This window comes from Danio aesculapii, chromosome 4, assembly GCF_903798145.1.
Source record: "Danio aesculapii chromosome 4, fDanAes4.1, whole genome shotgun sequence".
NCBI lineage: Eukaryota > Metazoa > Chordata > Actinopteri > Cypriniformes > Danionidae > Danio > Danio aesculapii.
In genome coordinates this window covers 41346514-41368698 of record NC_079438.1, presented here as the reverse complement: position 1 = coordinate 41368698, position 22185 = coordinate 41346514, and the positions used below count along the sequence as shown (strand labels likewise).

At 34.7% G+C, this 22185-nt stretch overlaps 1 protein-coding gene across 5 annotated transcripts in view; it reads right to left on the bottom strand.

Annotated features, from left to right (window-relative positions):
• The window catches only part of anks1b (ankyrin repeat and sterile alpha motif domain containing 1B), a 312589-nt gene that overhangs the window by 22712 nt on the left and 267692 nt on the right, over positions 1-22185 (bottom strand). For all 5 annotated transcript variants that reach the window (XM_056455663.1, XM_056455662.1, XM_056455665.1 and 2 more), the window contains 4 exons: positions 8201-8308; positions 5832-6017; positions 5030-5155; positions 1660-1731 (listed from right to left, as the gene is read on the bottom strand). In XM_056455663.1, the coding sequence (XP_056311638.1) occupies positions 1660-1731; positions 5030-5155; positions 5832-6017; positions 8201-8308 (492 nt within the window). The remainder of the gene's footprint in view (positions 1-1659; positions 1732-5029; positions 5156-5831; positions 6018-8200; positions 8309-22185) is intronic.

Genomic DNA, 22185 nt, shown 5'->3' with positions numbered 1-22185 from the left:
TACATTTTAATTCCACAGAAAACAGACTCATTTATTATTATACTTATTATAACACATAACTAATTAACTAATCTGTCAGTATAGGGCAAGCCCTCTCAAAACCTGGAAAAAACGCTCAGTCTGCACAACCCAAAAATCGCATACAGCAGAGGAAGATGAAGAAGATGAAGAATCCAAATTCATTTTCATATCTTCCTCCGCCGTCATATCAGCTGTCAGAGAGGAATATATATTCCTGTGGACCTCATTTCCTCTCTCGCTCTCGCTCTCTGCTGTTCTGTACCTGCCAAAATATTCAGCCTAAAACAAAGAGTGCGGGATGGAGGACCTACATTTACACCCTCTGACTGTATTAATGTGCGTGTGAAGAAGCGAAGGGCGGCAGGTCTCAAAATCTCATCCGAAACAGCAGAGAAGAGAGAGAGAGAGAGACGGAGAACAGATGGTGTTTTACATGCACACAAACACAGAGCCAGTGAACTGTCCTGCCGTGTTAAATAATCTCATGAGGCTGCAAGGTATGCTGAGGTAAAAGACGCTTAAAGGGGACATATCATGAAAATATGACTTTCGCAGTGTTTAAATGTTTTAATTGGGTCCATGGTGCTTCTACCAACTGAGAAAAATAAATAGAACCAAATTTGTTTTAGCAATAGTCATAATTTTCAATAAATTAGTAATAATCCACATGTTTCCACCCACGATGCCATTTCTGCTTTCTCGCTGTAGCAGCAGAGACTTACAAAATCTGTGCCACAATAAAAAAAACATTACAAATGTCCTGTTGTTGCCAAATCTGAAGACATTGAGGACGAGTTTCTCTTTTAAGGGAAATATTTTACTCTTTTTTTATTATTTATATTTTGTTGTGTATCCTATGTGTTTTCTTTTCCCTCCTTCCTGTGTGTTTTGTCATCCTATAGGTTGCCTATTATAATATGATCCAAACTGTGATTGGCTGTTGATTAAGGCATGGGCTATAAAACGGAACTGTCTGTATCGCTCTAGAAGCTCATATCTATGGCAGGGTTGAGAGCTCCTGGATTCCCCTTATAATAAGACCAAAATTTTTGTCTTTTTGTAGACACTGTCCACATAGGAAATGACATACCTTTGAGAATTTAAGCATGTAGGGGTGGCCTGCCTATTTATTTTGATAATTCTTTGAATTTAATGAGTGTCCGTGTTTTGGGAAATCCACCACTACAACCCAATTGTTTATAATTTATTTATAAATAGTTATTTTAGTAATTTATTGTCCCCTAGACTCGGAGTGTAATAGTTATATATTTGGGAAAATGTGCTTTATACCACACTGCTTCACCAAGAGGGGTTAGTTCAACACTGTTTCTGCAGGATGGATCAATATCAATGCTTTGTGCTCTAATGTCATATCAAAAAACAAAAACAAAGTCAAGTTACCATAAAGTTACCACTGTAACAAACTGCAATTCATTGAAGCTGATTTAGCATGCATGGTATAATCAGCTGACAGACTTTTAAAGATAAGAGCAATATACTAATGGCGTAATTTTTATTTTTAAAGACAACACTTGAGAAGTAACACAGAGCAGTAACATACCCAATAAGTCAATACGTTTAATCAAGTGTACTATATAACAAAAGGTTTAGTGTCTGTCATGGTGACTCAAGTCTTACCCTCATTTTTGCACAGGCATCATGTGTGGATTCTGTACCGCGGAGCTCCTTCACCAACATCGAGCCCAGATACTGCAGAGCAAACACACACACAATCACTGTACAATTCATCTGTAAGTGTATCATCTAACAAATGTAGATAGATTAAAAAAACAACAACAGTAACTGAATAAATTTATGGTGTATTCATTTTTAATGATATGTTAAATATATTTAAAGATATTTTACATTATTATTATTAACTTTAAGCTAATTAAATTTAACTATTATTTACAGTATTTATTTATGAAAAAGCATGTTGTAAGCATGTTTATATTCTTATTTTTTTATCAAAGGTTAACATTACTATTATTAATATTATTAATATTTACTTTTAATTGCAAAACATTACAATCTACATGTGCATCTAAAACAAGTAACAATAGTCTTGTCAGGTGTAGGTGTGCATGACTGTAAGTGAATGTAAAAGTAGCTGCGTGAAGTGAAATGTGCAGGAAAAGGCTCGCTTTGCTGTTGAAATCTGGTGAAATGTTATGCTGCACTGCTGCCCATCAGACAAGGACAACCTTTATCAAGCCAGTGGCCCGTGTTTCACATCAAACCCTTCTGTAATCTACCATCAGCACGTGTGACAAGCTTTTGTCAAACACTCAGATACTGCAAAACTCCATCTTCTTAAGATCAGATTGAAGAGTGAATGGTGATGGTGAAGGTGACAGGCTGATGCTGGAGTCACAGGTACTCATTTACAATGTCAAAGTTGATTTTTCAAATTCACTGTACAGCGTTAATCATCCTACGACTTTTTTTGTTTTTATCAATTTATAATTTCTAACACTAATACATATTATTTTACAAATTGCAGTAATATTTGGTGTTTAGTTTTAATATTTTAATAATTGTAATTTTACTTATTTTATCTTCCATGTTGAAAGGTAGAGATGTAACTCATCTAGTGATGCCAAACACACTTAAGCCATACCGCTAAATATTAATCTAAAAATGAACAAACCACACAATAAAGTTGCAGCTTTATGCAATTTTAGGGCAAATAACATAAACAAGGATCTGTGTAGTTTGGATTTGTTTACTTATGTTTGTATTATTTCATGTTCATTGTGTTTTTGTTGCAATAGGAACATTTGATTTTCTTATTTATTGATATTATTTTATTTATAAGCTTATTTATAGGTATAGCTTGCTAAACCTGCACTTAGAAAAACTAGCTCACAGGGATCCATGTTCACCTTATTTTTTTACAAAACTGCATAAAGCTGCTTTATAAAAGCCATAAAAGAGCCATGCAATTTGATGAAAATATCTAATTGTGATTTTCCTGACTGATATTACGATTTGATTTGCTATTAACTTTTGTGTAGTCAAGCGTCAGCTCAGTTTCCTTAATATTGTGCAGCACACACTTTAAATAAAAGGAATCCAACAACCTTTAAAGGTCTGTTTAAATATACATTTATTAACTATTTAAATAAACATGCACAGACAATAACAGCTAATTGCAATGTTACAGGATTTACACAAGTTTTCAAAATCATAATAATTTCATAATTAGTTTTAATGATAATGTAAATCTGTAACACTAACCAAAAATTTTCAGTGGTTTACTTTGAAACTGGAAAAGGTGTCAACACAAGGTAAAGCATAATCATAAAACCATTTCACTTCTACACTCCATTGTATGATTTGAGCTCAGACAGGCATTGATCCACAGATCTGGCCGTTTCTTCAAGGCTCAGCACGGGAAGTAAACTCTTGACCTCCATCACACTCACACACATGCATTCTGCTTATAAACTCCATCAGTGCTTTTGGCACAGCCAATCAGATTTACATGGTTGTTGCTAGGAAACAGAGTGGGTTTATGTAAGCTAATACTAGAGCCGCTCGGCCCAGAGAGCTGAAAAACACTGTATTGATTGAAGGTTAAAACACCATTATTCACCACTGAAATACTAAAGCACTCGCTGATAGCTTTCACGTTTGCTTTTCTCTTTTTATCTGAAGGCCAAATCTGCACTGAAATACACTCGCATTAGGGCAAGACACTGCAGCTAAACAGGGAAAAAAAAACTATCTATACTATCCATACTTCACTATATCTTACTCATCATTATATGTCCCCAGTTTAATTCATTGCATAATTTAAAATAAATAAATCACAAACATTTTTGTATTACACTATTTTCTTAATAAATTGTTTAATAAATAAGTTATGTTTAAATATTTGATATCTGAACATTGGCTAAAATAAGGTCCTACATTTTTTCTGACATTGAGTTGATGTGAAAGATTTTTACATAGAGAAATCTCCTTTTACTGCTCATTAGTTCAGAAAATACTGCAAACAGACAAAAATATATAAACTTTCACAATTTTCTGTAGAATAAAATGCGGAATATAATCAGGCATAGTATGTATGAACACAATCCTCAATAAAAAAAAGCTTAAATAAAAATCAGATTGGAGTAAGTGCTGCTGAAATAAAGAAAAAAAATCCTCTAATTAAACTGTAATGGTAACTGTAATTAAAACAGACGTGTAATTAAATACATATGGAATAAAAACAAATAAAAACATATGTAATTAAAACATTACTACCTGCCATCAGAAATGATTCAAAACAAGACTCAAAACTCACTCAATTAGGGTGGCTTTTAACACTTAAAACTATTGCTGTGTATACTTTTATATTCTTTCTCTTGTTGTTTTATTGCTCTTGTTTTATTGTACGATGTCCTTGCGTTGGCAGAAAGGTGCCTTTAAATAAAATATTCTTCTTCTTATTATTATTATTATATGAAAACAAATTGATAAAGTGGACAAGCACCACCTTGTCGCAGAAACCTTCTGAAAGGCTGTAAGTCATTTTCCAAAACCCTTTCATTCAATGTCCCTCATTGGTGGAATGATCTTCCCATTCCCACTCGGACTGCAGATACACTAGTATCCTTCAAATGACAACTAAAAACAGATCTCTTCAGAGAGCACCTGAACCCCGGTCAATAAAACCAAAACCACCTCCAGAAGCACTTTCTCTCTCAAATAAAAAAGCTCCTACTCCAGCACTACAATTCTCTGAGCACAGACAAGTCACTTTGAATAGCACTTCTTGTGTGTATTGCCTCTACTTGTTGAATTGCTGAATGCCTCCTCCGTTGTAAGTCGCTTTGGTCAAAAGCATCTGCTTAATGACTAAATGTAAATGTCTAAATGTAAATGGACAAAATAAACACTTAAAAGTTTATTTTGGATGTTAATTACATTTACTAAATAAAAAAACAATTGATAAAAAGCTCAAAATACCCCTTAAAAATTTGGTGTTGATATAGGTCAGACAAACAGGGAGACTCACATATGCTTCGTAGTCGCAGGACTGGAAAATGAGTTTCTCTGGATGGTGTTGCCAGTACTGCACTGGTGTAGATGACGTCGCCTCATTTGGGGGTCGTAGCGTGATGGGCTCACACCACTCACCTTGCTGGAAAATCAGAGTTGGATAATCAGACATGTTAACCATTGAATGCAGCTCTGGTGTTTAAGTGGCAATCACTGAACCTCGAGCTTTTTTAAATCGACTGACTGATTATTGCTTGCTTGCTTGATTGATTCATTCATTTGTTTCATTTTTAGCTGCAATCACTCATCAATAAACTCACAAACTTCTGTCCAAATGCTACATAATGTATCCTATAACCCCACTTAACCGAGTGCATTGCGATAATCATCATTTTTTTCTGGAACACAGGGTTCAGCCTGTACCTGAATAGTTGCTAAGCAATTCAGTTCACATTTTTTATTTGTTCCAAAGCCTTTATCCTCTCCTCTCTCTCCCACTGTAACGATATATTGAGCCACAGGGCAGGAAAACACTGATAAAGGCTAAAAGAGGAAGGGGGCGCATGGCTTTTCTGTAACCCTTTGCCATTCCGTTCAGTGTAATAACTCATTCTATTCACAATCACCGCAAAACACACATCACTGATAAGCACACAATGAGAGATCTCAGCCAAAACTCATTCACAATCACAAACACACACACACACCACTGATTTACTGGGAGTCTGTCCTGACCAAAAGGTGCACGAAGTGAAACTGATCACACCAAGACACAGGCAGATGAGAGTAGTGCACTTGAGGCAAGTGCATTAACTCACCATACTGACTTGTGCCATCTGTCTCTCTAGTTTAGAGCGCGGCACATCCTCAAAGTAGTTGTCGTTGCGTCTGCGTCTGGCATCCGCCTGCATGATGAGGTGCTGGACGTCCAGAGAGCCGGCGTTGGGGTAGGCCTGACTCAGAGACGGGGACAGCTGAGGGGGAGTGTGGTTCCCAGTCGGCTCCTGCGGGATGATGATTAAAAAAAGGTTTTAGGAGTTAGAATGGTTTGACAGGACTTGACAGTGTCAGCATTTTGTGACTGTAATCCAACTGTGAACTGTATTTAAGAGTATGTGTGGAAAAAGCAGGTTCGCAGGGCATTTCAAAGTCAGCATGAAATGCAAAAGCAGCAACTATGATGTAATCAGTTCCCTATAGACAAAATCAAGTCCCCGTCCCCGCTCTACGTTTTTTCTTGTTCACAAATCTTTTTTAATCACAAGTCAGAACAGGGGAAAAATACTATGGCAGCTTTCATGTATCATATTCACTTCAAAAGTCTTACAGTCAGTGATAAGTATTTTACATTTCAGAACTAAGTTCTTCATTGTTATTTGTGGTTAAATAACAAAAATCACTACATAGCCTGTGATCATTACACCACAAAATGCAATGACTTTAATCCAGGGTTGCCACTCTAAGCCAAATATCAAATTCTCAGACTTTTACTGACTAAAATTTCCATGAAAACTAAAGAGAAAAAAAGGCTGTTTGCATAATATTAAAATGGTTTTAGCATGAATAATGTTTTGCATGACTTTAATAGCCAGTTTTACAACAACATTTCATATTTTACCTCAAAAACATGCAAAAAGCTCCCTCTTCCATATCTGATAGCTCGAAAGTAGCTTTACAAAGTTTACATTTAACTTTTTCTAGTCATACATTTAACACTTTTTAATAGCCAGCCTTTCAAATGCTCATTTTGAAGACAAGGCTCTTAAAATGTATATTATCTTGGCATGTTACCTTAACTCAGTGGATAAGCATAAAAAATTATTAAATGGAACTGAAAATAGCCTAACAATAACAATAGGCATTTTTTTTACATTCTGATTCCCTTGTCTTTTGCATTTTATTAGCCTAAATAACAATAAACCAAGTAGCTTGGTCTGTCAAGTTTTTGGGTCCACTTGAAACATTTCCATTGTGTTCTGTGCTTTTGAAAGTGTTGTGAGAAAATTGCAGTGTGTTTTCGTGAATTGTTTGCATTATGAGAAAATGCACCACGTGTGCTGTCAAATGGATTTCTTAATTTGCTGGTGTTTTTTGTAATTGCATATTTTCTTAAGTTGCAGCATGTTAAGCTCTCTCGGTCACCGCACCTACTTGGTGAAATCATCACCATAAAGATGATGTGAATCGCAAACATCAGTGCAACTTTGGACAATGACTTTGCCGCTAAAAGAATTAAGTTAAAGACTCCAAATTTGCTGGGATAAAAGACATTTCATCCAAAAAACCTAAACATTTATGAAAACAAGATATTCAGTTAATATGTTGGAAAAAGCAGCCATGGACAGGCAAAAAAAAACAAAAAACACAAAGTCAATGGCTGCTTTTTTTCCTCCAACAATCTTTGAATTTGTGTTCAACAGAAGAGAGAAATTCCAAAGGGTTTGGAAAGTAGAGCATGAGTAAACTATGACAGAAATTTAATTTTAAGGTGAACCATCCCTTTAATGTTCTGACTGTCCTCTACATGTGGGCCAATATCATCAACTTTTCACCGTACAGTTCTATGGGCTGCCCTTTACAGTAAATGATTCCTTACATCTGTGGCACACCAAATGATTTGTTCATATTTGCAATTTGCCTCTACAATTCTACATTTTTGAGTTCCTACATTTTGGAGTTGTGAAAAAAGGCCTGGGTTACTTATCAAACTACCAAGAGCTGAATAGAAAGTCTTCAGTGACTTTCCTAATGTACAGTAAGTCCAACCCTTTGCGTGTTTTTGATGTTTGTGCTTGAATCCATTTTTGAAAGTCATATATCAGTTTTTGCATCATGCAATTCTTCAAAATAAGCAGTGGCCCCAGGGAACTATGCTCTTTGTTGCTCTGGACTGTCTTTTATATGGATTTGACTCTTGGAGAAGCGTTTGAGAGCAGCTGTCTGATCCAGCCTGGAAGATCAAGTTAAATCCCCACAGCGGCTCAGGATAAAGAATGCCATCGCTCTCAGGATAAGACCAAATCGCACAGAAAGTGACATTTTCGGGTTTTCTAAAAGTTATTCCTCTCTATGAATTCTGCAGGGAGCACATAAAAACAGTACACGCGCACACACATACTGTACATGCAGACATTATGGCTGACATTTAGGATGAACATTACATTTATTGTTTAAATCTTGTACTGACCCGTAGAGAAATGGCCCGTGGTGGCTTCTGTGGAGGGTCTTCGTGCAGTCGGTCTCCGAGTGACGCTAGTATTCTTTTCCTGTGGCCGATCAAATTAATCTTAAGAACCTGAAAGACAGAGACACAAAAGCATTTGAAAACACTGAACACATAGAAACAAACTGGCACTTCACTAGTGCAGAGCAACAAAAAAAACATTATTATAAGTGATCATGAAACCAAAACGGCCTTATTTGATAAAAAAGTTTTATTTTTTATCATTTAATATCTGAATAGACAGATTGCTCCAGGGCACATGTAGTACTACTAAAATAAAACATGTTATTTTTACATTTACATTATAAAAATTTAAATATGATACAAATGCAATCCACTGTTACTGTATGCAATATACAATACTACTACTGCTGCATCTGATAAGAATGAATACAACTGTAATTTGATCCAGTGCTACTGCTACTACCAATAATAATAAAATATAATACAAAAATAATAAAACATGAAAATACAATCATAAAAACCAACTGAATGGAACATTTCTTAAACTTTAATAATGTATTGTGTCCAGCATACCACTACTATTCTAATCAAAAGAAAAATATAAATAATAAAAAACATCAGTAAACTATTACATAAAGTAAAATATTATTTTTGCAGCACATTTATTATGTCTGCAGTAAAATATTACTACTAGTTATTAGCTAAAATATAATAAATAAACAAAATTATTGATAAACATTAATAAAATTATATATTTTTTGCTCTTTTGCTGCCCAGGGGTTAACTGCCAGTTATATGCAGATGACGCAGTCATCTGTGTCTCTGCTAAAACAACATATTTCAAAATGCTGTTTCATTTAATGGTATATGTCAAGAAAACAGCTGTGCTTCTCTATAAGAAATAGGCCTGTAAGGTATAAATTTGAGATGCTGATTAAAAATAAAGTTATTAAAGAAGTGAATGAATTTAAGTATCTTGGCATAACTCTAGACATTAATTTAAAATTTGATAGTCATGTTAAAAAGTCTAAACTGTTTTCGTTTCATTAGAAGATTTTTAACATATCAAACTGCAAAATTATACATTGCACACAATGTTATTCTCTCACTTGACGTATTGCATTACATTGCAGTCACGAGCTTCTTTAACTACATTGAAGCCTATTGACTCGATATATAAACAAGCAGTTAAAATTATGGACTTAAAGCCTATGCGATGGCATCATTGTGATGTTTCATGCAAGCATAACCTTTTTAGTTTTGATAGTTTTATGAAATTTAATTATCTTAAATTGGTTTTTAAATGTTTAAATAATCATGAACCAATGCTATTTTCTGACCCAATTAGTAGGCATCAAACCTCTCACAGAGTCACACGAGCAACTGCTAATGGGGACTGTCTAGTGCCAAAGTGTAAGAGCTCATTTGGTCAATCTGTTTTCTCTGTTAAGGGAACCAAATTATGGAATGATTTACTTGTTAGCCTAAAATTAGAAAGTAACCTAAATATTTTTAGTAGTGTTCTTAAAAAGTGGTTAAAAACAAAACAGCAGTGTTTGCATAAATAGATTACTATTAGTTTGTTTGATAATGCCGCCTTTGAATTTGCCTTCAGCAATTTTATGTAAAGAATTATTATGTAGTGTATATGTATTTATTATATTTTCATTTTGTCAAGCCTCCTGTGGACAGGTGTTGAGAATAAGCAAGTCTGCTAAAACACCTAAATGTATTTGATTGTCCAGTAACTGGGATTTCCATGTCAAATAAATAAACAAATAAAACTATACAATTACTAGTAACAATATACATTAATGAAATCCATAAACTTAATCATTAATTAATTATAGTATTTGTTTTTATTACAGTCTATAAAAATATATATTATATTTATAATTATATATATATATATATATATATATATATATATATATATATATATATATATATATATTAGGGGTGTCAAAATGAATTGTTTCTTTGGTGCACCGCGATACAGATAGGGACAATTTGATATCGATTCAGTAATAGATCATAACCGGTTATTATGTACTGACGTCATTAATCTCCTATACGCGATCTCGTAGTAGAATACTATGGCGAAGGAGGCGAGGATGAGTAAATAAAACACTCCTGCTACTTAACAGGTAGATAATTGTGCACAATTCAACTTCTTGTGAGTTTGCTGGAAAGTCTCTCATTGACTCTGAAGAAGGCACAGCACACGAGCCACTTTTTCGCTAATAGGGAGAAATGCTGTAAAAATCCATCTCTGCCTCTTTCACTTTGGACATTTGACCCGCTGGCGAGTTAGTGAGGTAACTTTTCCTCTCCTATTGGTTGTTAAAGTGATACTTGTGGATCCAGACACGAGCGTGCTTGTGGTGCGAGTTTTCTCCACTGTGTCTATTACGGATTACCTGTGATAACCGCGTATTATGCGCATATAGACGGTAACCGCGGCTGTTCTTCCTGCGTCACTCATCGGTGAACAACGCTTTCATTTCTAAAGCCAATCGCAGCCCATTCTGTTGAGCAGGTGACAAAGACCAATCAAAGGGGTGTAAGACCTTGCTTGACAGCGCTCAAAAAGCAAGTGGGATAATATTTACATTAGTTTATTTGCTATAACTGCTCATGCTGTTTTCTGTGTATGTACTTGAGTTTTGTTTGAATCATTCAAAAAGAGTGTTTTCTTTGAGCAGGTAAAATTAAAGGTACAGTTCATATACTTACTGCTGGTATTAAATGACAAAACTGAATTACAAATAATATATAAATATTAATATATTTATAGATTTTAATAAAAAAAATCTGCAAATTTCCTTTCTTACTGATGTCAGCAAATGTGAAAATGTGAGTAATTTTTGCTTTGTTTAAACATGCTAAAAGCTCTAAAGCAACACTGCAGCAAATCATCAATTATCAATCAAGTAATTATTTACGTTCAGTGCAAAAACACCTTCTTTTCATAATCCCTACAGCAGATTGGGTGCTAAAACAAGCAGCGTGTGCAAATAAATCACACTCTCTCTTTACATTCACTTTGTGAGTGCTTTATGAGTCTTTTTATGTCTTTGTCCACAGGGACTTTTGTGTTATTGTCTGTAAAAAAAACCCCCAAAAAAACAAAAAAGAAGAAGGTCACTAAAGAACCCTGGTCAATCTGACGAAACAAAGAACACACACACACAAAGATCAATAACGTCTCTAAAAGACTCTTTCTTTGCAAAACTGCCCTATTTCTTCCTCTCACACGAATAAATACGGCAACTGCGACAAACAGGGAATTACTCCACCCAATTAATGAGCATCCATAAAGCCTGCGCTGTCATTCTGTTGAGCTGTTAGCGTAAAGCAGGTCGAGCTCAGGCAGCAACACATATTCAGAAGAGAATACCGTTTTTCACGCACCTCTCAATTACAGCCTTTTGGCTTGCATAAAGTGTTTTTTTTTCAGTATAATCTAAAAAAAAATATCCAAAATACACTTTCAAATGTTTCATCTTACACACTTTCATTCTGTCTGTAGATTTCTGTTACAATAATACATATTTTTAAAAGCTTCTTTTCTCAAAATGACTTTCTCTTAGAGGCAAAATAATCTCTTAGATGCACCTAACTGCATCATTTTATTCATATCTGTACTCTTACCCTTTTTTATATAGAATTCATGTTATATTTTACCTAGTTTTATAAATAATTTATTCAACAAAAATATATATTTTTGAGAATTTTTAAAATGATGGAGTGATAAAAACAGACTCCCCAAATCTTTTTTCACTCTAGTTTGTCAATAAAAGAAACAATATTTTAGAAAAATAAAGCAAGAATATTTGTAATTCTTGATGTAATCGAACAACTCAGGAAGTAGATAACAATTAGTCCCCCCCTCCCCACCCCACCCCCGTTCATCTGCAGTGACTTCAACGGCCTGTAGTCACAACAACACATGGCATCTCCTCATTGGCCGCTTTTCTTATTTCTGTCCCTATAGCAACAATCTTCTCTAGCTTCATTTATAACGATCACCACTATTTTACCCTGGAAAATTGAATCAATGGGAGGATATTTCCTTTCAGCACAGAGCATGGTTTTCAATTACGACGCAGCGTCCGGAAGTGGCGATCCGATGCTGAGTTTATGACCTGCGGATGAAGCAGCTTCACTCCCACGTCTGCTTCAATCAACCTCCATGACTTTCTCCATCACCTTCCCACTACTGAGTAAGGCTCACTAAAAACATTTCTGACAATCATTTTACACTTAAAAATAATCATTAGCATCCATCAAGAACCTTTAAGACCCATAAAACTGCACAGAACATTCTTTTCCCTGAATAAGGGTCTTCAGACTCAGAAAACAAGGGTTCTGTGAATGTATTTTTGGAAAGTCAATGATAAAAGGAACTCTTCCAAGCAATTTTTGTGTTTCACACAAGCAATATTTCTGTTAACGCTTTACAATAAGATTCTATTAGTTCATGTTATTTGATGTATTTACTAACATAAACATGAACAATACATTAATTACAGTATTTATTCCTCTTTATTAACTTTAGTTAACGGAAATAAAATTGGTCTTTGTTGGTTCATGTTAACTCACCAAACTAATCATAACAAGTAAAACTTTAGATTTTAGACATTAGTATATGTTGAAATATGATTTATAAATGCTGGTATTGCTCAAGTATTGCTCTTAGTTCATGTTAATAAATACATTACAAAATACCATACACTACATTACAACACATAACATTACAAAATACAATACAACTATTAACTAATGAACATTATTGTAAAGTTAATGATTATAATATAATAATATTAATAAGAAACATACAATAACAATAACTAATAAATGAATTTCAATAAATATATATTTTTCTCCACCACAATATAATTATTTGTAATAATAAAATTAATAAAACATAAAAAGCATATAAAATTTTAACTTTACACAGAGACAAAATATCTAGGCAGTGGATTATTTTAGAGCAAATCAGCCAGAAAAAAAATCCACTAAAGACATTTCTGTCATTTCCATTAAGTCCAGAATTTTTTAATTATTACTTTAACTGTCTATTCACATTAACATTGGACAATAATGTTGTTTACTATAAACAGTCACCAGTTTTGTCATCTAACCACTTAAAATTCTCAAGCTCTTTAAAGCAGAACAGATGGTGATTAGCTGTCTATGTTTTTAGTGCTTCAACAAAAATCACTCTAAAAGTATTTATAAAAAACCAATCACACAGATTGCACCTTTGTGCCAAAAATGTGAGATGCAGAGCTCAAGAACAGTTTTAATAAAGCACCTCCTCCACCATGTTGCCATCATCATGCCAACTGTAAACAAACTTGCAATATTTGCACCAGATTTCTGATTGGTCAACTGCTTTGGAACTGACATTTATGAGATTTATCATTGTGTAAAAGTTGAATTAATCTTAAAAGCACAGTGCTACTGTAAAAAAAGTAGTAAAAAGTAAAAAAAGTAAAGAGTAGCCCATTGGAAGAAAAAAGAAGACCAAAAGCTGCTATCTGATTACAAAGACTATAGAAAACACAAGACATGTCACTCATATGGTTTTGAATGCAGGGTATATGCAGGAATCCTAAAGGTAATTTCAATACCTTGACTTTTTAAAGACATTCTCAGAATATTTTAAGACCTCATCGCCACTTCAAGTTCTAATCAATATCAAACCTTTAACTTAATAAACAGTTGCTAATAAACAGTTGTCGTTGAGTAAATGAATGAAGCGCAACCATGCAACAGAACTCAGATAAGCTCGGAAGAAACAAACCTTGAAAGAAAAAAATTACATGGTTGTTTTCAGCGACAGGCTTCAGCCACTGTTTAAACTCGTCTTTCTCCATTTTGAAGTCTGTTTTGCTCTATGGCAGGGCCATAGAATCTAATTCAATTAGTTTGTCATGGGGGCCAGTTCATGTAAAGCATGCCAAATAAGGGGCCAGAGAGATATGACTTGCAATATGAGTGATGACACAACAGCATATAAGAGCCCATATGTTGTATTTTTACTCCTTAAGACACGCACGTTGTATTTTTCCACATAAAAATTTTAATATGTTGTATTTTGAAACTGAATAATATCAGTGCATTGTATAATAGGCTTTTTTTTTTTTTTTACAAACATTCAAATGTATTTCAAAGCACAACAAAAGCAGTGCATTGCTTAAGTAGGCTTCTTCTCAGACACATTCATATGTTATATATTGAACTGCATAACAATTATGGATGCAACAATTATAAATTTTGGTTGTACGAATATATAGTCTGAAGAATAATCAGAGTTTACGGTTATTTAATGTAAATTTAAGCTTTATATCAGGTGAGTATCTAAATGAACTGTTGTTATTATCTGTGTTCATACATAAATAATAATTTTAATCATTTGTAATAATTCGTCTAACATATCTTTTGTTTACATTACACTGAAAGCTATGCTGAACTCTCACTGCTATGGCGTGAGATGTTTTCTACTTGGTGCGTCTGAAAAACGTGAACGCATTGCTCCGCTTGCGCACGCATATTGGCATATATTCTAGTATTGGAAAATACTAACTTGCGTGCGGAAAAGACGAGATATGTGAACAGCCTGCTGCTATAGTTAAGGAAGTGTGTGTGCCTATTAGCCTTGGTGAATAAGTTCGGAACTTTAAACTAGCGCACGGCATAACTTTGTTTAGTTGCAGCAGTTTCGTTCCGTGCAACAGAAACATGCCTTTGAGAAGCCTTTAAGCTTAAGTATCCAAATGTTTTCTGCTGCTCCCGCCACTCACTCGCATAATGTCAGGTGACTCACGGTCTGCACAGCCTTTAACTGCAGCTCGTGCTGTATTAAACAGATGCACGTCACTTCATAACAATAGCGACCGTTTTTCGACTGAACTAAATTTATTTTGATGTCTCGGTCAGAATATTTGCCGCCAATTGAATAGCCCTGCTCTATGGTTTCGCTACATGTGGAGAGCGTCACATCATCTTCCTGCGTTTGTCGGAAATTATGTGACATCACCCGGACAGAGGAGCTTGGCCGGACGCACCCGGCCCGAACCAATCGAGGAAAATAAATATATGTATGCTTTTTTGGAGTCAAACACTTTGGACAACGTTTGAAAAAAATTTAAGACCTCGTAAACGGGATTAAGAATTTTTAATACCTTTTAAGGGCATTAATTTTCTCATAATTGGTTTATCAACTTTTAATACTTTTTAAGACCCCACGGACACCCTGAAATGGGGAGGAGTGTAACGGTCAATATGGTGAATGAAACCCCACCTACTATTACAGGAGCCAAACATCGATCGTTAAAACTGACGTTTCTCCGGGGGAGAGGCTCGGACCAGACGTTTGCTTTTACAACAGTTTATGTGGTAAACAAACACACTGGAATCTCAGCGAATACTTTTAAATGAACCCACTACACTTAAAAACGTTTTCTTCGTTATGAAACGAACGCGCAGTACAGTCCATCCTGTCAAACGCACATCACATGACAGCAGCAACTACTCAAACCCACACAAACTTGTGAAGAAAAAGTTGCTTTCATTTCTGGAGAAGATTCACCATCAAGACCAAGTTGTGAATTACTTCAGAAGAGCAGCAGGATCCGACAATATTTCTACAGAGGATGATCATATGTAGAACGGCCATAAATGAGGTTGGTGTCGTGATTTTGTTTCTTTCGAGTGCGCATGCGCATTAACTCGGGCAACCTGAAAAAATGCCAATTTTTTTTAATTGAACGTTTAGAAACGAAACTTATGACACAGTTGTTGTGTAACTTTATTGGTGATTCTAAATATGTAATGTAATCGTAAGCTTGGCTAACAGTTTTGGAGAATTTGATGTTTCCCCATTTAAACAGAATACCCAAGTATACTGCCCGCGAGGCGTTTCAAAGATGGCCCCTGAGTGAAATGACTTGCCTTAAAGGGACTTTGGTGATTGGAGTGCTTCAAGTGACCAAAGTTAGTGTTTCTAGTTTTCCGATCTCCCTCACAGTAAGAAAATCGCTAGTAATACTGTTCATCTATTATTACTTCAGTTGTATTGTGTTATTCTTTTACATATGGAACATATTAAAAATAAAATGTTTACTGATCTTATTCTTACGGTTCTTGATATGAACAAGCCTTTGTTACTAGGTGAAGGTATGCAAAAGAATGATATATTTAGACTTGGCTAGTTTAAAACATTAATCACCTTTACTTCTCCTAGTACCAAATCCACTATGGCTTAATCTAATTTAGTTCTGGAAAGTATTCAGAAAGCAAACACAAATACTAGATCACAGAACTTCTTCCAGGATGCAAACATTCGATTGCTGTTGTGTTAATGATCCCCTCTGTTTCTCTTTAAAGCCTCTTGTGTGTAGAATCGATTTGTGTAAGGAGGTTTAGGACTGTGTGCACCGGAGTCTCATTAACCCTGTTTAAACCCTCTGGAGATGCCAACAAACAAGCCAGTCTCCCTCAGGCCTGCGCTGACCAGATTACAGGTGCTGAGGGCAACAGAGACTGGAAGCGGACAGAAAACCCTGCAGGACTCTAGGATAAGCACTGGCTCAAATCAGACAGTCTGCTTGGGATAATTTGCTATTTTGGGAGTTTAAACCATACAAAATGCAATTTGAAAGTGCCTTGAGCCTTCACATGAGAGATACACAAGTACACAAAGACACAGATATGCTTTACTGAAGAAGCCTATGGGAAAATACTGTAAAAATGCTACAGAAATAATACAGTGGGATGGCTAGAAGCTATTTTTGCTAATTAAAAAAAAAATAAGTATGTAATTATACTGATTTATATCTTACTATTTACAAAGAAAGTCTGATACTCACATAATGTCCTCCATAATGACTCACATGAGATGAAGTTCCATTAAAATGATGCTTCTTAAAAGCTATTCTTATTCTTAACAGTTGAGTTTTAGGTCACAGTTTCTGTTTTGCTTTTGCATTATCTTAGAGTTATATGTTACTACAATGGTGTTTGTGTGAATTAATATTTAGATTTACTTGAGCTAAAACATTATATTTACTAAAAACACTTCTAGATATACAGTTGAAGTCAGAATTATTAACCCCCCTGAATTATTAGACCCCTGTTTATTTTTTCCCTAATTTCTGTTTAACGGAGAGATTTTTTCTGCACATTTCTAAACATAATAGTTTTAATAACTCATTTCTAATGATTGATTTATTTTATCCTTACCATGATGACAGTAAATAATATTTGACTAGATATTTTTCAAGACACTTCTATACAGCTTAAAATGACATTTAAAGGCTTAACTAGGTTAATTAGGTTAACTAGGCAGGTTAGGGTAATTAGGCAAGATATTGTATAATGATGGTTTGTTCTGTAGATTATCATAAAAAAATTTGATTAAAGGAGGCTAATAATTCTGACCTTAAAATGTTTTTTTAAAAATTAAAAACTGTTTTTATTCTAGCCGAAATAAAACAATAAAACTTTCTCCAGAAGAAAAAATATTATCAGACATACTGTGAAAATTTCCTTGCTCTGTTAAACATAATTTGGGAAATATTTAAAAAAGAAAAAAAATTAAAGGGGCTTGAGGTAAAACACTTGTGATACTTTTGCTAATTTCTGCAACTAAATTTACCTAATTATTATTGTGTTTGTCAATATAAATTAATATAGCAATGTGTGATAGTATTTACAGTATAAAATGTAATACTTTTCATTGTAAATTGCAGTTTTGTAAATATGCTTACTGTACATCTTTACGGTATTTCTTGTAACTACAGCTGGCTCCATTTATTTTTACAAGATGCGGTCTAGAAGTAATCATAAACAAGTCTAAAAAACTTATCATTTTTTGGTTGTGCAAAAAAATACATTACATTTTAAATCAGAAAAAATGACAACACTAGCTTAATAAAAACAAAACTTCAGCATTTGAATTTTTTATTCAAAGTATATAAAGCGTAAATTTTCTGTCATCTTATCATGATATCACTTATAGTTCAATATAATCTTTTTATTGCATCAACTGCTGCATTTTTATTTATTTTTCCATGTTTAAATGGATACCTTTGCCATCATCTAACATTAACCGTAATTAAGTCAGTCATAAGAGGCACCTATTTTACCCCCTTTTCAAGATGTTTTTCAAGAGTCTTTTGTGTCTCCTGAATGTGTCTGTAAATTTTCAGCTCCAAACACCCATCAGATTATTTATTATACCTTTCAGAATATGGAAATGTTCTGCTCTGAACACCATGTAGCTGTTTTTGTTGCCTGTGCCTTTAATACTATCGGTTATGTTAATGTACAAAATAAACCTGATTTAATGTCCAAAACCCGGGATCCAAGTGTCGTCTTTTATGATTGTACTGACATGCGGCTGTGGTGTTAAAGTAAAGACGCTGTAATTCATTACAAACATGCACTGTTTTAAAAATGTTTTCAACTCATTCTTGATCACATTTGATGATGATTGATGATCACAGAGAGCTGAACAGATCTTTTAATCCCAGTTGCTTTGCACAAGTCCTGTCTTGTTGATATGATTATATGCGTTACTATGGAGACATGTTAATACGTGGCTGTCAATCAAATTGGTGGGCGGGGAAACCGCACTCCTACATCACGTTGTGGTGGGCCTCAAAACGAGAGGTATTTAGATCCTATTTTAACGTCAGGAAATAAAAAAAGAGGCTTATTGTCTTTATATCATCCCAATATGACTGTGGACACACTATACCTACACACCGTTCTGTTCAAACAGCTTACAAAAGATGATTTTCATCGTATGTGCTCTTTAAAAAGCTAATTATTAAATTTGAATGTACACAATACAGTAATATGTATTGTTCATACTAATAGCAAGCCAATAATGCTATGCTAATTTGCAATTCAATATAAAATATGTGTATTCTTTTCTCTATGTATATTATTTAAACTATATGGTATACAATATAATATTCTTCTTTACAATTAATTTTCACATTTTCCAAATGATTACAGCTTCTACAAATCTTTGGACAAGCATTTGATTGCATGAAACTTGCCAGCATTTTGACTAGAAAAAAATGAGTTCATCAATGGATGCGCTAATTAGCAGCACTTGTAAACATCTGAATTAAAGCCAGCAAATCAGAAAGAAGCCAGCTGATCTTAAAAAAACCCACAAGCTACTCTTGCAGCATCAGTCATTCAAAATCTGAGGTAGAGGCTACAGATACGCAGAAGTTCATCTAAGCTATTTATATTCCCTCATGCATGCCATTGCAGCAGGAGACGAACAAACACCAGGAGTGAAAACAAGCGAAAATGAACAAAGAGAGTATGCTGAGTGTGTAAGGTTCAGCACTGCCTAACTGCATGACGGTAAAAGGCAGAGGAGATTGAATTTAATTTAAATGCAAATGTGCAGAGCGGGCTGCAGTGGAGATGCAACATGCCGTATAGGAATACTGTACATCTGCAAGCAGCTCGATCGCACGAGAGCCGCTTAGATGATATGCATAAGCCTGGCATTACACATGCGGAGGGTGATAAAGAGAGGCAGCCATGTGTTTTAATCACTGCGACTGCTCGTGAACATAAGCGCACCGCCGGGTACAGTGTGCTGCGGCTGCTGACTGCAGTCCTGTGTCTTAAAGCTACTGGGAGAGAACACTAGAGCTGCAGACTCATTTACATAATAACTGTACTATATATAAGAGCAGGAGTCACAGGGCACTTGAAATAGCAGGTGCTGAAGCCTTCTTGGAGATTTTCGTGTTTCCATTCATGATTTCTGGGCTAATAGTGGTTGAAAAACCAATGGGATTCAGGTGTTTCGGAAAATGACTTGGTATGATGGAAAGTGGCGGTGACAGAACTTATTTCACCTGCAGTTTTTATGTGTATGAACCCAAGAAATAAAGCGACCAATAAAACATGAGCAAAATAAATTGGTTCAGTCATTCATTGGTTTTCTTTTCAGCTTAGTCTCTTTATTAATATGGGGTCGCCACAGCGGAATGAACCGTCAACTTCTCCAGCATATGTTTTACGCAGCGGATGCCCTTCTAGCTGCAATCCATCACTGGAAAACATCCATACACACTCATTCACACACATGCAGTACACTACAGACAATTTAGCCTACCCAATTCACCTATACCACATGTTTTTGGACTTAAGGGGAAAACCGGAGCAACTGCTCATTAACTCAAATTTCTAATCAGCCAATCACATGTCTCAATGCATTTAATGCAAGACGTTTGGCTGTAGTTTAAAACCGGGCATCAAAATGGGGAAGAAATGTGATTTAAGTGACTTTGAACGTGGCATGGTTGTTGTGCCAGACAGGCTGGTCTGAGGATTTCAGAAACTGCTGATCTACTGGAATTTTCCATGACAACCATCTCTAGGGTTTACAGAGAATGATCCGAAAAAGAGAAAGTATCCAACGAGCGGCAGTTCTTTGAGCGCAAATGCCTTGTTGATGCCAGAGATCAGAGTAGAATGGCCAGACTGGTTCCAGCTGAAAGGAAGACAACAGTAACTTAAACCACTCGTTGCCACTGCTGTCAGCTAAGAACAGGAAACTGAGGCTACAATTTGCACAGGCTTACCAAAATTAGACAACAGAAGATTGGAAAAACATTGCCTGGTCTGATGAGTCTCGATTTTTGCTGCAACATTTGAATGGTGAAGATTGGCATGGATTCAACTAAAATTCAGCAGTTCTGAAGGCAAAAGTGGGTTCAACCCGGTACTAGTAAGGTGTACCTAATAAAATTTGATGTGTTTTGGATGTTTACTGACCGAAAGAAAAAAAACAATATACAATTAGTATACAAATAAAAACGTGATGAATAAAAATCTGAACTCTGAAAGAAAATCAAAAGACCTGATTGTGTTAACAATAAAATAGTAACGATAACAATCCATATTTTAGTATGTTTACTACTATATTACTACATTTATGAAAAGTTTCACATACACAAATCTGTGTAAATGCCCAAAAATGCAGCATTATGCATACCAAGCCAGTAGTTGGCATTGTTGGTTTTGAAAGAGATACATAACATAACTGTATTGTTTTCAAAAACTTACACTTAAAAACTTTACAAAAAGTCTGCATTATTCAGGCACCCAAAACACACTGACAAGTATATAAACAACCAGAATGATTAAGTTTTAAAGCTTAAAATGTCTTTTTAATGTTGTCATCTAAATGGCCGTGAGAGTGATTCAACAATATTATTCCTTGGTGCTATTATTACATATATTTTTATATACCTACTGTATTTTATGCCCTCTAAGGATTTTATTGCATAATAATAATAATAATAATAATAATAATAATAATAATAATAATAATAATAATAATAATAATAATAACAATAATAATAATAATAATAATAATAATAATAATGTGTGCATACATACTAAAAACATGAAATGAATAGTTTTGTATAGGTGCATAAACAGCTGTTAAGAGTCAAATATTTTACATTCAAAATTATTTTTTAAATTATATATTCTTCAGTTTTATCATTATTTATGTGAAATGAAAAGGTAATGGAAGCTTTCCGTTTGTAAAACTCTGACTTAACCCCTCAATTGCTTTATAGGACCACAAAAGTGTATCCTCAGTTATCCAAAAGCAAATTGCTGACCTTTCAATTTTAAAATTCCCAAATTGCGACAAATTAATGCGGTTTATCTGCCAGCCAATTAGGCCTATTTGACACCTAATCAGGCAGATCCTCATTGTGCATTCATTGGATACAGAAAAAAAAGAGTCTGTGAAGGATTTGGTCGCTCTTTAAAAAGAGAGCAGTAAAGCACCAGAGAGACCATTGACATTTTTACACAATAACTCAAGTACTGCTAAAAACATTCCGGCGTTTCATGCGTAATGAGTCTTGTGAGGTCTCTGCCTTTCTGTGCGTGTAATTGCTGCAGTGTTGGATGTAAAA